The following is a 14,320-nucleotide window of genomic DNA, read 5'->3' on the forward strand; positions in this document are numbered from 1 at the left end:
GTGACGCCACAAACGCACACCTCCTTTGTGTTTCTCACATCAACTAAATAACGCCTTAGTCTATGCTATAATAACGCATTTAGTCGATGCTTTCACGTGACTAATGACGCGTTTTATTCCGCGTCCATGGAATCATCGGACTCGCGCCTTTTGTTGTAATAAAATCTCTGCCAGCACCTACGGGACTCGAAGTGGATGCAGATGACAGCTTGTTGCTGACCATAATGAGGTCCTCAACACAGAGGATTTGATTTGTGCAGGCTTTTATTGAACAGTTCCATCCAGAAAAGGCTATGAGAATCATCAACATTATGAATGATAATGTGATGCCTCAGTTTCGTTAGACCTTACAAGTCAGAAAGCAACAGGTGTCAATTAACGACCATCAACGACCATCACAAATGTAAATAAAGTGACTTTATTATATATTGCAGTGTATTTCTTTCATTACAATACAATAGCACATTTATTATACATAGAATAATGTATGTTGTGTGTAGTTTTAAGGCTTATTTAGTTGAAAAGTATATTTTATGGAAACCTGGGAAGGGATTATTCCCATTTTAATGGTTTCCTATGGGATTTTTTTGTGATACACAATTTTTGACTTACACACTCTGTCTGGGAACCAATTAAATTCGTAAACTGAGGTCTCACTGTAGTATTTCCTTGGGTTTAGAATGTATTCGAAAGGTGATATAGAGTAAAGTTGTTAGCGATTACGTACTGCGGGGTGGTTGTCGGGGAGAGTTTGCGGAGGACATCCGCTTCTTTGGCAGGGAATCCTGCATCTCCACCCCAGAGTGGAGATTGCGAGCGAACTTTGAATGGCTGACGTGCGTGTGTGCGTCGGTGGAAATCGAGCCTACGGGAGGTCGGTGTTGAAAGGGGCAGCACGGCGTAGGTGTGGAAAGAGGTCGGGGGATAGAGAGGACACATGCTGGTCTATATTGGGACATCCCCAGCTGTCCGTCGCAGAAACCTGACCAGGTGGCTCCTTCGCTCGCTCTTGGGCGCGTCACGACGCATCAAGGCTGCAACAGCTTGACACTCACGCTAATCTCCACCTTAGTGACGGCAGCAGTGAACAACAAAACCGGACTGCGATTCTGTTTCACGTTTTATTTTTTATCCCTGGTTCCGACCAGTTTCTCAAACACTCGGACAACGAGGTTTCGCAAGGAGACGCTCCTGACCGAGTTGAATACGATGCCTGTTTTTGCCTGGATTTGATAAATTCACACGTCAAGAGCCACTTTTCTCATTCGCGTTGTCAACATGTTGCCAGAGATAAACAAGGTGAGGAAAATACCAGTAGTTTTTATTAACACGTGCTATGTACTGTCCAAATTGTACTCATGAATGAAATTAAGTTAAATGTTTACGACAATGTTATCAAAAATCTGTCAGTGCTGGTATCACATCAAATAATTCTACGATCACAGTTGTATCAAATGAGACATATTACAGCCCCCTAATATCATGTTTTACCTGCTAGCCGAGACAGCTCTTAGAAATATGTATTTTATCAAATGTGTCATTATACTAAATATTTACACAGTTACAATGTTTCATTTCACTCATGTATTTGATCTTATTAGATGAAGCACATGTATCTATAATATTGTGGCAATCAAGTGAATATATACCGTATTTCTTTCAACTATCCATGAACTTATTTTCCCTGTAAATGCTGGATTGATCCAATTTTGAGAAATCCCCATGATGTGTTTGTTGTAACAATGAAGCCAATATTATACCAGTGTTTGAAATAATGCCTGCCCGGAGGCCCGGGCCGTACAACTTTTACATTGGGCATACAACTTTCAAAACGTCGCGGCCTAGGTGGCCGACAACTTCTTAAAAAAAAAATCATTTGATTTTTTTCAAATCAAACTTTTTTTTTTTCAATAAAGCAAAAGCTACAAGCAAACCGCTACAAGCCACGTGGACTCCACTTTCTAAGCGCCTTTCAAAACTTTCAGGTACACTTTACAGTCACGGTATAGTCTGAAGCACGAAACAGGCTTCTGATTGGCCGCTGTGCCGAGTATGCAAATTTGGTTGGCAATTTGCATACGTTTGGCAAGTTACATACTCGGCACGGCAGTTTTTGGGTTTCCGATTGAGAATGTCAAATGAGCAACACTCACCATCTGACAGTGAATGAGTTATTTGTTAAAACCTGTTGGCAACTGTTCATCTGACGTCGACAAGCTCAACACTCATTAGTCAGCTCATCCATCCAGGTTTTTTTTTTACGTCAGTCTGCCACAGAGACCTACATGCTCTCTGCCTCAAATTGTAACATGACGACAGTGAAGACCTCCCAACCAAAGCAATGGCTTCTATAGGGAGATATAACTTATCAGGCCCTTTGATGATACTTTAACTCATCCATTCTTGACTCATTCATCATAGCCCAGATGATACTTTCGGAATTAATTTAGTGTTACATTACCCTCACAAACACAGGACGAGCATTAAATTACAGCTAGTGTTTTTATTCTGGTCAGCCTGGCTGTTCCACTTCTCCCTCCCATTCTGGGTTGGTAGAGTGATCAGCATGTACTTCGAAAGGGGTTAAGCTTTATTTCACCAGTATGGAGCCAGCAGTGGCTCGCACACTGATTAAAAAGGCACGTGTTAGGCAGATTGGTGACAAAGGGGATTCATTCCAAATATCCCAGTTTCTTTTTATAGAATGTGAAATAATTGCTTCTCTTGAACACATCCAAGCATACACCTGTACATCCACTGGCAAGCACATGGACGTGCAGGTGCAGTTTCAGCCACTGCAGGCCAAGAGGGAAACGTGCAGCATATGAGAGAGATTGGTTGTTGCTGGGTTTTTACGGAATTGATGTATTTTTAGATCTCAGTGCATTATTTTTGGGAGCTAGACTGCCTGCAGTGTCTGTGTGTGTGTGCGTGTGCATATGTGTCTGACTCAAGAATGATTTCGAGAAGCAATTTCCGCATGGCTGTTTTTATCTTTATAGGTGTAAAAGGATTCGTTAATGTGACATGTGTGACTCTCTAAATCTCTTTGAACAGCAGGAGATATGCTTTTGTCATTTAGTTGTGTACTGACCGTAATTGAAACATTATTATTCCTCCCGTAGACGTCACGCCCGGAGGCCTACCCTCACAGACAGCAAACAGAGGGCAGTTGTCTTGGGACCAACCGATCCTGCTTACAGGTCAGATTTTAATCTTACCAAGATGCTTCAGCAACATGAAAATTATTTTACAGAATAGGTCTGAATTTCCCAAGGTTTGTACGCGGGAGACAAAGCGCAAACTTGATTGCACAAACGAACCAATTACGAAGCCGATCTCTTAAATGTGCGCATTCAAATGTACAAAATTGCAGGGCATTTTATCTTGTGACTTCTGGCAAGATGGCAATAATATAAGAATGGAATCATGCAAATATATTACAACTCATTCACTGCCAGACGTGCAAAAACGTGTTCACGTGCCAGGGTTTTTGTCATTGTCACTCAAATTTCAGGTCCCACAGAATTTTGTGTTTTAGGACTACATAAACACTCAATGCAGTGTAAGAAACCTTAGACTCTCTTATTTCATCAGAAAAAAAGAGTCAATTCCTAAATTATATGGGTCTGTAAATGAGGGCGGCTGTCCAAAATACAATGTAATACATACAAATTGGTTTATACTGTATAGCGCTTTAAAAACAGCCGAAGCCCGAACAAATTTGAGAATTGCCTTATGCCATATTTTCAATTCCCTAATAAAATTGTGAATGGTAGTGAATGAGTAAATTTAACAAGCGCATTTCTGATACACGAAATCTGAGATGAATTGCAATGACTGGTTTTGACGTTTATGTAGTGTTTTTTTTTTCTCTTACTGTAAACATAAACCACACCCCACCCTTTAAATGATCACACATTTACATCCTTCGTATTTTCACAGATTTATTCATTAGTCTCACCACCTGACCTGTACACAATTACTTGGATAGAGTTATACACATTAATAATGCATTGATTTTTTTCTTGGGTACAAGGGTACCATACAGCATGCCCTCCAGTTACAGACTGCCATTTGTGGCAGGTGTCAGCAGCTACATTTGATTCTATCTGCACATCCTAAACAACAACATCAACAGCATGAGAGCAGAACCATCGCATCAAATATGTAAAAATATTTCACATGGAAAATACAATGGCGTTGTGATTTATTCATGTCATAAATAAGAACAATTTTATAACTGGACATATTTAGGGAATAGCAGTAGAATAGCAATAACAAATAAAGGCATGTTCTAAATTTGGTCTGTAATTCCCCCACCCCGACCCCCTGTGATACTGATATTGATCTTTACGATATCTAATTCTTCCCACTGGACTTGGCATTGGACAGCAGTTTAATTTTACCCATCAAGCTTTCAGAGTATGCCAGAGCGGAGCAGGTTGCCACTCTTCTCCCCCGCAACCTGCGACCTGGCTTCGTCAGGACCTACAGTATCTGACTTTGTCCCCATTAACCTCGGTAACTCCAGCCTCTCCCTGCTGGGGGTTCTGTTCACCTGAGCTTCAGCCCAACACAAAGACATACTGATGAAAGGGGCAGTGATAAGTGTGTGAGGATGGTGTAAAAAAGATAGCCTTCATTTATAGGTCACATTCACTACTTTGTTGGTCTTTATGACAATGTCATTAGACATAGTGCTGTCGAGGTGAGTAAGAAAAAAACAGCTCATCATGTGACCACATTCCATTCATTGACTGAAAATATGTTCATTTTCAGCCTTTCGTTTTATTTAGTATAGTTTGCATGTAATCATAGAGTGAAGTGAGTTGTGAAACTGTTGGTATTTTTTTCACTTACAGAAGTTTGGCCCAGGAGAAGTGACTTTGCCTCAGCTGGAGACTCCGGTGGTCCAGGTGGTTATCAGCAATGCCAAGAACCAGCACCAGCAGCAGTCCGACCCCACCCTGCCCCAAATTGTCCATAACCCCTATCAAACAAACAGAGTAAGGAGCTCACAAATTCACTATCATGAGTAGAGAATGGGTTATTGCTTTTAAATTGTGTTGTTGATCATATTACTCAATAGAGAATGCTGTAAATGATTTCTGTGGAATCTTGTAGGTCAGTGCGGTGTCAATAGTTTCAGACATACAAGAACTGTTGGCTCTGTTAATAGCTTATTGTGGATGAGTAAAATGACACAGTTAAAATCTGAATATCCATGAACAGATTGAGAGGCCCAAACCCACACAACAGTTCACGACGCGATTTGGTGCAGCCATGGATAAAATCTCGGTGTCCCGCAACAACAAACTCTTCAGTAACAAGCTGTACAAGGAAAAGGCACCCGGGTGTCAAAGATTACCAATGTCCCCCACAGGTATGTTTCCATGGAACATGGAAAAAAAACATACTCACTCAATGTCATTGACTCATCAAGTAAAGAATAGAATGTATGCTTCCCGGCCACTTATTCACCCTCCTCTGCTCTTTGATCAGTATGATAACATGACTCATCTGGCCCTCCTCCTCCTATCTGCTAACAGACTCAGTCAACAATTTCCAAGATCGTCTGACTGAGTTTGAGAAGGAGGAAATCATGGACTACACAGAGATTTGGTTCCTCGGGCTAGGCTCTCAGAAGATAGAAGGGGTCCGCGCTGCCCCGCAGAACTGCGGATATGATGATGAGCATGGCAGCTACATCAGGGTAATTTTATGATATGACCGCAAGATGATCCTTTATCTTCAATAAATGGCCTATTAAATAGTCTTTGTAAAACATGTCCAGTCTACGAGTACTTTTGGTCCGTGCTAAAAACGATTTCCAAACATTGTGGCAGCGATTCATGTTTGGCAAAGCATGTGTTTTAATGATCTACTGTTTGCATCTTGGGTTGATTCTTCATGAACAATGGCCTGGGGCCACTCGGTCACTGATGCTTGCCTGATTCGGTCAGTCCACATTTTATAACACTATCTTGCTTGTTAAACTATTTTATGAGTCAATAGTTTGACTTTAATCCACTTCAATGTATCAGCCTTCATAGATATTTTACTGCGCTGCAAACTTTTTTTTTGCACATTAGGTCCTTCATTAACTCATTCCCTGGAATCGCCGAATTGATTCTGGAATTGAAAATATGACGTGGAGCGCCATTCCCTAATTTGTTTGGGTTTTCGTTTTTCTTGCAGGAGTGCCAATAAAGCGGTGGTAACACATCTGGCAATGTTTTTTCCCTTGCACGAGGGTGCAGCATTTCCCTTTTTCCATGTTAGTGCTTTGTTACAGCTTCAGCTGTTATTAAATCGCCATATAAACCAATATGTATGTATTGCATTGTATTTTGGACAGCCACCCTCATTTCAAGCTCATATAACTCCAGACCCATATAATTTATGAATGTAATATTTTTTTCTGGTGAAAGAAGCAAGTCTAAGGTTTGTTACGCTGCATTGAATGTTTATGTAGTCCTAAAACTCAATATTCTGTGAGTCCTGCAATTTGACTGACAATGACAAAAACCATGGCAATGGAGTGGACATATTTTTGCACATCGTCTGGCAGTGAATGAGCTCAGTAATGGCTTGAAAAATAGAAAACCCACAAAAAGATCATTTCATGTATAATACTGTCAAAAAACTAAGTAGATGTAAAATGTTCTCAAAATCTTAAAATACATTCATCCTGTCTCTGTATGTTTTAATGCACAACATATTGATTGTTTGCCTTGAGGATTGAGAGGAAATAAAGCTCATCTGTCCTGTTTGTTTTGCATAGAGCATAATTGACAATAAATATTACCTTGACACAGAGAATTAACTCGTGTCATATTATATCATGAACGTAGAGTGCAAGGCTCACCTCAAAACCCACTTGTTTAAAATTGCTTTCAATGTATAGTTCTATCTGCTATTTTATTATATATCATTTTACTTATGGTTTTATTGTTATGTGCTTTGTTTTATTGTTTTTATTGTAAAGTGTCCTTGGGTGTTTTGAAAGGCGCTTGAAATAAAATGTATTATTATTATTAAGTGCCACCATGAGTAATAGTGGCCAAACAAGGTTGCCACCCAAAAAAAGATTTAACGTAGGGCCCTGCTCATCCAAAAATGTTTTGTCAATATTAGGGTGCCTTTACTGTGTATATAGACAGAGACTAAATGTGATTTTTATGTTGTCGTAGGTGCTGCATGACCATATCGCCTACAGATTTGAAGTACTTGAAGTGATTGGCAAAGGTTCCTTTGGACAGGTTCTGAAATGCTTAGACTATAAGACTAACGAACTTGTGGCTATTAAGATGATACGCAACAAGAAGAGGTACCAGCTGGAAAAATCCTTTTTACTCTTGGACCGAGTGGCCAGTGGCAAATATGCAACTTAACATGTTATTTGGTCTCAAGGTTCCATCATCAAGCTTTAGTTGAGCTGAAGATCCTGGATGTAATTAAGAGGAAAGACAAAGACAACCTTCACAACGTCATCCATATGAAGGAGTACTTTTACTTCCGAAATCACCTTTGCATCTCCTTTGAGCTTCTCGGGTTGGTCGATGTGCTTGTTTCTTTGTTTGTTTGTTTGCTGCTCAGCATCCACAAAACCATTGACACAATTGTTCTGATTTTGTTGAGGCACTCTTGCCTTAAGCAAAGTGCTAACACAGAGAGGTCAATGTGTGACTTCAAGTGATCAATGGGTACCATCGGTGATGTTTTGTGTGTCCCTTTAAATGGACAAACTTAAGAGGACATTTTGGACTACCACCTTGTCTTATATTACTGTCACCAAAGCTTTTAGTTAAGGCATTGATTAGAGCCCTATCTCTTACGCCTTCTTGCTTCATGGTGCCTAGGCTCCAATTACACCTTCCATAGAGAAGCTCACCACAACAGACAGTGGGGGCATATCATGTATTATTCCCAAGTGAGGTGGATCCTACAAAATTTTAGTGTGCAAATAAAGTTTGAAACTCTACTTAATGGACCAAAAACAACCAAAAAAACTATTGTGACCATGCTCTAAATACAGCTTTAAAGCAAATCACAACTGTGCAATCCTTTTGACAGGGTGAACTTGTATGAGCTCATCAAAAAGAACAACTTCCAAGGCTTCAGTGTGGCTCTCATCCGTCGCTTCACCCATGCTCTGCTCAGGTGCCTGCAGATGCTCCACAGAGAGAAAATCATACACTGCGACCTCAAACCGGTATTGATTCATGCAGAACCACACAATTGTATGTTAGTACCGAATATGAAACTGAAGCAGAAGTAGATAAAGACTTTTTTTTCTCGAAGCTCTGCTTGCAACATGATCGTGAACGTAATGTCACACTACAGCACGTGTTCCATCTTGTGGAGCTGTAAATTATTGCAACAGAGCTATGGATGACAAACTAAAGATGTTTTCCTCAACAGGAGAATATCCTGTTGTCTCAGAGAGGACCGGGGAACATCAAGGTGGTTGATTTTGGATCAAGCTGTTATGAACAACAAAGAGGTGAGAGCATGTGACTGCATGTTAGCTCTTATCTGTGCCAAATTGAACTGACTGTACTCTTCATTTTACTGTGTGAAATGAAAGCAATATTAAAAAGATACAAAACATTTAACAAAAAACAAGTTTGCACAGTTCTTTGTCTTTGCAAAGAGGACTGATAACAGAGGCTGTTTTAAGTAGAATGTCCATAGAGGAGGAAATACAAAACACACTTATCTTTTCAACAACACACAAAAAGAGACAGATCCAAATAGACCAATGCACACTAATGTCATAAGAATAATCATAACCAACAAGACTTCTTCATCTAGACTTTCAAGCTTTACACAATTTTGTCAGTAATATATTAAAAAATGTTGCTCTCTCACAATAGTAAACAGAACTGGAAATGCTGAGTAACTTATTTTATATTCATACAATCCATTAATTGTGTGTTAGTCGATAGATTGGAAGACAATACACCTGAGAAACATGCATAATTGCAATGGAACTCATAAGGGTAAAAAGAATATTGCAACAGATTTCTTCAGCCAAACTAGAAGTATGAGTGAATTGCTCTAAAATGGAAATGTCTCTATTGTGAGACAAACACAGGTTTTGCCGTCTTCTGAGTAGTTGAAGTAAATTTTAGCTCTCCTCACCTCCTCTATTGTAGTGTACACCTACATCCAGAGCCGCTTCTACCGCTCCCCCGAGGTCATCCTGGGCCACCCTTACAGCATGGCCATTGATATGTGGAGCCTGGGCTGCATTCTAGCTGAACTCTACACCGGCTATCCTCTCTTTCCTGGGGAGAGTGAAGTAGAGCAGATAGCATGTATCATGGAGGTGTGCATGTGTTGAATCACTCTCTCACAAATGAAAGATTCAGCTTCTGTTTCTGTGGTAAGGTTTGATTTAATGCACCAAAATGCCTTCATTATGCCTTTTATTTACAGCTTCTTGGGATGCCTCCTAACGATTTTGTTCAGTCTGCATCCCGAAGGAGGTTGTTCTTTGGTAAGTCATCTTGAGCCTCTTCACGTGTCATCTTCAGCCTCTTCACGTCAACTTTTTGTGATGATTGGAAAACGTCTACTTCAGGTTTATTAATGTCTAGCCTTTGTTGGTAAATAATTGTACTAATTCATACTGAATAGCGTAGATTGGCTTTTACCAGCCAATCTGAAGAAAAATATTAGTCACAAACGCCTCCTTCCACTAATTATTTTGTTCAAGTTTACATTTATTCAAACACAAATGCATTCAATTTTGTGGGCAAGACTAAAAAATCATGAGTGTAATGTTTGGTGCTAATAAAAGCTGTATTTGTTTTTTTATATTCAGACTCAAAAGGAAACCCCAGAAACACCACGAATAGTAAGGGGAAGAAACGAAGACCTAATTCCAAGGACCTGTCAGCTACACTGAAGACAAATGATACTTTATTCTTAGACTTCATCACACGCTGCCTCACGTATGCTTGTGCTCCTCTTTGGTATCCCTTTCAAAAGAGGCACCACTTCAGTTTTGTTGCTCTTAAAAACACTCTTTTCTGATCCACTGTCCCTTTCAGTTGGAATCCAACGAGACGGATGACGCCAGATGAGGGTTTACGGCATGACTGGATCTTAGAGGGGAATTTCAACAAGGTGAAGCCCAGAACAAAACCACCGGGAAAGAAGCCTACAGACAGTCTGACCGCCACAGAGAGAAACGGTGAAGACAATTACAGCAATCTCATGTTGACTGGTTGCATGCATTATAATGCATCCCGACTAAAATGGACTTTTATATCGATTCTTTATAATAATAATAATAATAATAATAATAATAATAATAATAATAATAATAAAATTAATAATAATAAATTACATTACATTTTAAGCGCCTTTCAAAGCTCTCAAGGACACTTTACAGTCACAGACAAGCATAGGTACTGTAATAAATAAAATACAATCACAAACAGAATGCAATAAATAAAATACAATTATAAATAGAAACAAGAGAGAACTACACAGAAAATGCAATTTTAAATAGGTTGGTTTTGAAATGGGACTTGAAGGTGGGAAGAGAATTTTATTTTATTTTATTTTTCTTTAGGTGGTACTGGAGAGAGGTTCAGCTCTGAAGAAAACAGTGATGATGACAAGTTGAAGAGACACAGTTCGGAAACAAAGACAAGTCCCGGTGAGCGTCTACGGCCTATTGGGGCTTCAGCGGAGGACGCGGTATGTGAGAGTGGGGATTCCAAGCTTCCGGGTGGTTGTTTGGAGAGGCCGATTCAAATCGTTATCAAGCCTCAGAAGGAAGAGGGTACAGAAAGGCAAGACAGCCTGCCGCCCTCTCAGTGTTTGCCTCCTATCATGTAAGAGCAGAGGAGAGCCGTGTTGCATTCAGAAAAAACAGGAAACTCATATGGGTGCTGAGATTTGCTCCTGCTTTTCCATTCATCAACCCGGATTATAAACTCAAATGGTTTTAGCCAATCTTTCCTACAAGGTGATGGGGATGAGTTGCAACAAACACTGCCATCTTGTTTTGTATGCACATGACACCACTCAAGACAATTCGAATGGGAATGGCCGATCAATGATGTTAGGCGAGCGGCAGTGTTTCAGAAGGTGAAGGAAAGATAACGTTGAAATATTCATGAAAATAGCACTGATATTGTGTGTACTGTTTGTATGTTTTTCAATCACATGGAAATGCTCAGAAAATGTAGTTTAAAACATGTTTTTCCTTATTATCATTATCCGTTGAGGACAGTGTTGAGTATTGAAAAGTGTTGAGTATTGAAAAATGTTTATTTTGCAAAGGAAAAGAATGTATTTTTTTTAATGGAAAGAATATTCAATTTATTTTTTGTTACTTTTTATTCTCATTTTTCCTTTACAAACTGTTAAACTATGAAAATGTGTGTGCAATGTAGGCCAAACCAAAATTATTTTGTACGCAGAGACACTACAATGTACATTTTAACTGGAATACATATATGTTGGTTCTTAATTACTTTATTTATTTGTCTTAGCAAATGTTTCATTTCTGATTATCAGAACGTGTAGCCCTCAACAATTATATATTTGTCATTCAAGTTATTGTAAATTGTCAGAAATGTGAAAAGAACAAAATACCAATTTTTTGCCATTTAATGATCATACTTTGAATGTTTGTAATATTTTTACAGTAGAAAATAAAACAGAAACTTAGTTTGTGCCTTGCAGTATTAGATATCCTGCACTTTGCTGGCATGTAGAAACTCTTGAATTCTTGTGCTTGTGCATAAGAAACATCCCTGTTGTCTAACAGTGTAGAAATGCTTATTTATTTTGCAGGTGATTTTTGTCTTGAGTCAACAACTGTTTGAAAAGGCAAGTTATGTCCTTCAAGGACAACCGACGTCACTTTTTTGTTTCCTAACTGACATCAGAATATCTAAAATACCCAAAACAGGCAGTATGATGTTTTTATTCAAATGCAAAACACCAATAAAAATGACTTAAAGTGTGCAAAATCTGCAAAAAATTGAGCTGCGAATTGGGCATTTTCATAAAGTCCCGCACCCAATTTGTGACGTCACACCAAGACGCCTTGCATTGCTGGAGAAACAAAACAATGGCTTCAGATTCTGAGAATATGCTTTCTTGTTACACATCCAGTTATGAATATGATTCGAATAGTTCTGAAGAGGAAAGCATGTTTGCAATCGATTAAAGAATTTATTCCGTGCCATTTTGACGTTGGTTGTCCTAAGGACAACTGACGTCTCTGGACAAGTTGTGTCCATAATTTGTAAAATGGCTTCAAATGACTTCTACTGAGCGTATTTTACAAAGATTCCACCGCATATAGCTATATTTTACGTTTTAAGACTCATGCTGAATATTCCGGAAGTCTTGTTTTTGAGTTGGTTACGAGTCCGTACGTGACGTCACTGAAGGAACGCCCCTGACCGAAAAAAGGACACGTTGTAGCAGTCCTTCCATCACGTCAATGCTTGTCTGGTCTGAAAACCTCGTGTTGCCCCAGAAAGAGCCTGAAGAGGGTGTCCAAGCTCCATTTAAGGAATTTATCAGCCTGTGGATTCATTCCTCACAGGAGCTCGGTGGCCATTTTCGGCCTCTTTTTGGGTGAGACATTTCCCCCCAATGTTGCCTCAAAATGGCACGGAATAAATACAAATTATGGACACAACTTGTCCGGAGACATCGGTTGTCCTTTAAAGGACAACCAACGTCAAATTGGCACGGAATAAATTCTTTAATCGATTGCAAACATGTATGCTTTCCTCTTCAGAACTATTTCAATCATATTCATATTCATTGGTTTCCATGATCATTATGGTAGGGATCAGTGCTGCATTCACAGTTTCCATGAGACTTTCAGGTAGTACTTCACATAGTTGTAATCGATTTTGAGGTTGCCCAGTATACTCAGTGCAGACGTGGTTTGTTATCGAGTGCATACTTTTGCTTTTTTGGGACCGAAAAAGACCCCACCACAGGCTACTGTTGAGCCAAAGATGACAGAAAAGAAAATTACGGTCGAGCAGAAGAAGATCATCGAAAAACACAAACGAGGTGTGCGTTTCAGTGACTTAGCGTCCCAGTACCAGTATGCTGAGTCGACCATTGCTACGTGTCGCTAACTGTGTTTCTGTGCTGTCTAAGCAGCGGCAATAGAAGCGGTTGAAAAACGTCTGTGGATTTGGATTAATGAAAAGAAGCTAGCAGGGGACAGTCCTTATGGAAGGTGACTCTCATTCCAAACAGTAACTCGGAGGGAGTGACTGTTACTTTTACTCCCTCCCTCCCACTCCATTCCATCAAGCCATCAACGACCATCATAAAGGTAAATAAAACAACTTTATTATCCAGTACGGTTTATTTCTTTAATTACAATACAATAGCACATTTATGATACATAAAACAAGACATATTTTGTGTAGTTTGAAGGCTTATTTAGTAGAAAATTATGTTTTATGGGGACCTGGAAACGGATTATTTTCATTTTTAATGGTTTCTTATGGGAAATAAATGTTTGGCAGACGAACTTTTCACCTTACACACACTTTCTGGGAACCAATTAAGTTTGTAAGCTGTAGTATCACTGTCCAGGTAACATGCGACTTACGAGCGGCGCGACTTGGGACCACCCAGACTTGGGATTTTGACAGGTTAATAAATAAGCGGGGAAAAAAATACTCTTTGTACATGCGCAGATTTATCGATGAAACTCGACGAACAGTCTTAGTTCGCTGACAAAGCTCCTTGGATGAGAAGCAAAACGTCCGACATCTTCAAAGCAGTACAGATGACGGCTGAAGAAACCTTTTCATCGATGGATGAGAAGGTTTCTTCATCCGTCATCTGTACTTCTTTGAAGGTGTCGGACTTTTCGCTTCTTATCGAAGAGGCTTCGTCAGCGGACTAAAATTTGATGGTAGTTTTGGCCCTACATATATCCCTACTGTCCAGACGTGGCGGTACCAAACTCTGCTATGATAGGTCCCTGCTCGTACAGACTTTTCATCGATGGACCTCTCCTGTACGACTGAGAGCTTACACAGACGTATGCGCATGTTTAGTTTCTGTATTTCTATTTGCCCGGTCTTGTGTGCTTTTTGTAATTTATTTATTTATTTATTTATTCATGCACGTACGTACTTATGTATATATGTATGTGTGTGTGTGTGTGCGTGCGTGCGCATATGTATGTATGTATGTATGTATGTATGTATGTATGTATGTATGTATGTATGTATGTATGTATGTATGTATGTATGTATGTATGTATGTATGTGTGACGGGTGTCACAACAGTGACTGTCTTT

The 14,320-nt window shown here is 39.5% G+C and overlaps 1 protein-coding gene across 1 annotated transcript; it reads left to right on the forward strand.

The window, feature by feature from the left end:
• The first annotated feature begins 856 nt into the window (after positions 1-856).
• dyrk4 (dual specificity tyrosine phosphorylation regulated kinase 4) lies at positions 857-12,023 on the forward strand. The gene is made up of 14 exons (XM_088997052.1): positions 857-1,299; positions 3,126-3,203; positions 4,866-5,009; positions 5,236-5,386; positions 5,553-5,716; positions 7,197-7,333; positions 7,417-7,557; positions 8,080-8,218; positions 8,428-8,509; positions 9,165-9,337; positions 9,448-9,508; positions 9,836-9,965; positions 10,065-10,207; positions 10,592-12,023. Exons 1-14 carry the CDS (start codon positions 1,279-1,281, stop codon positions 10,858-10,860), a joined length of 1,833 nt encoding a protein of 610 aa, XP_088853178.1. The 5' UTR covers positions 857-1,278; the 3' UTR covers positions 10,861-12,023.
• Positions 12,024-14,320: the final 2,297 nt, after the last annotated feature.

The sequence above is a fragment of the Hippocampus bargibanti genome, linkage group LG05, assembly GCF_051943395.1.
Source record: "Hippocampus bargibanti isolate YZ-2025 linkage group LG05, ASM5194339v1, whole genome shotgun sequence".
Taxonomy (NCBI): Eukaryota; Metazoa; Chordata; class Actinopteri; order Syngnathiformes; family Syngnathidae; genus Hippocampus; species Hippocampus bargibanti.

Bases quoted from the DNA above. Each gene is read 5' to 3' on its own strand.
- dyrk4 (XM_088997052.1), top strand. From the start codon at position 1,279: ATGTTGCCAGAGATAAACAAG. The intron at 3,204-4,865 runs GTCAGATTTTAA...TTTCACTTACAG, and splicing joins CCAACCGATCCTGCTTACAG to AAGTTTGGCCCAGGAGAAGT. The intron at 9,338-9,447 runs GTGTGCATGTGT...TTTTATTTACAG, and splicing joins AGATAGCATGTATCATGGAG to CTTCTTGGGATGCCTCCTAA.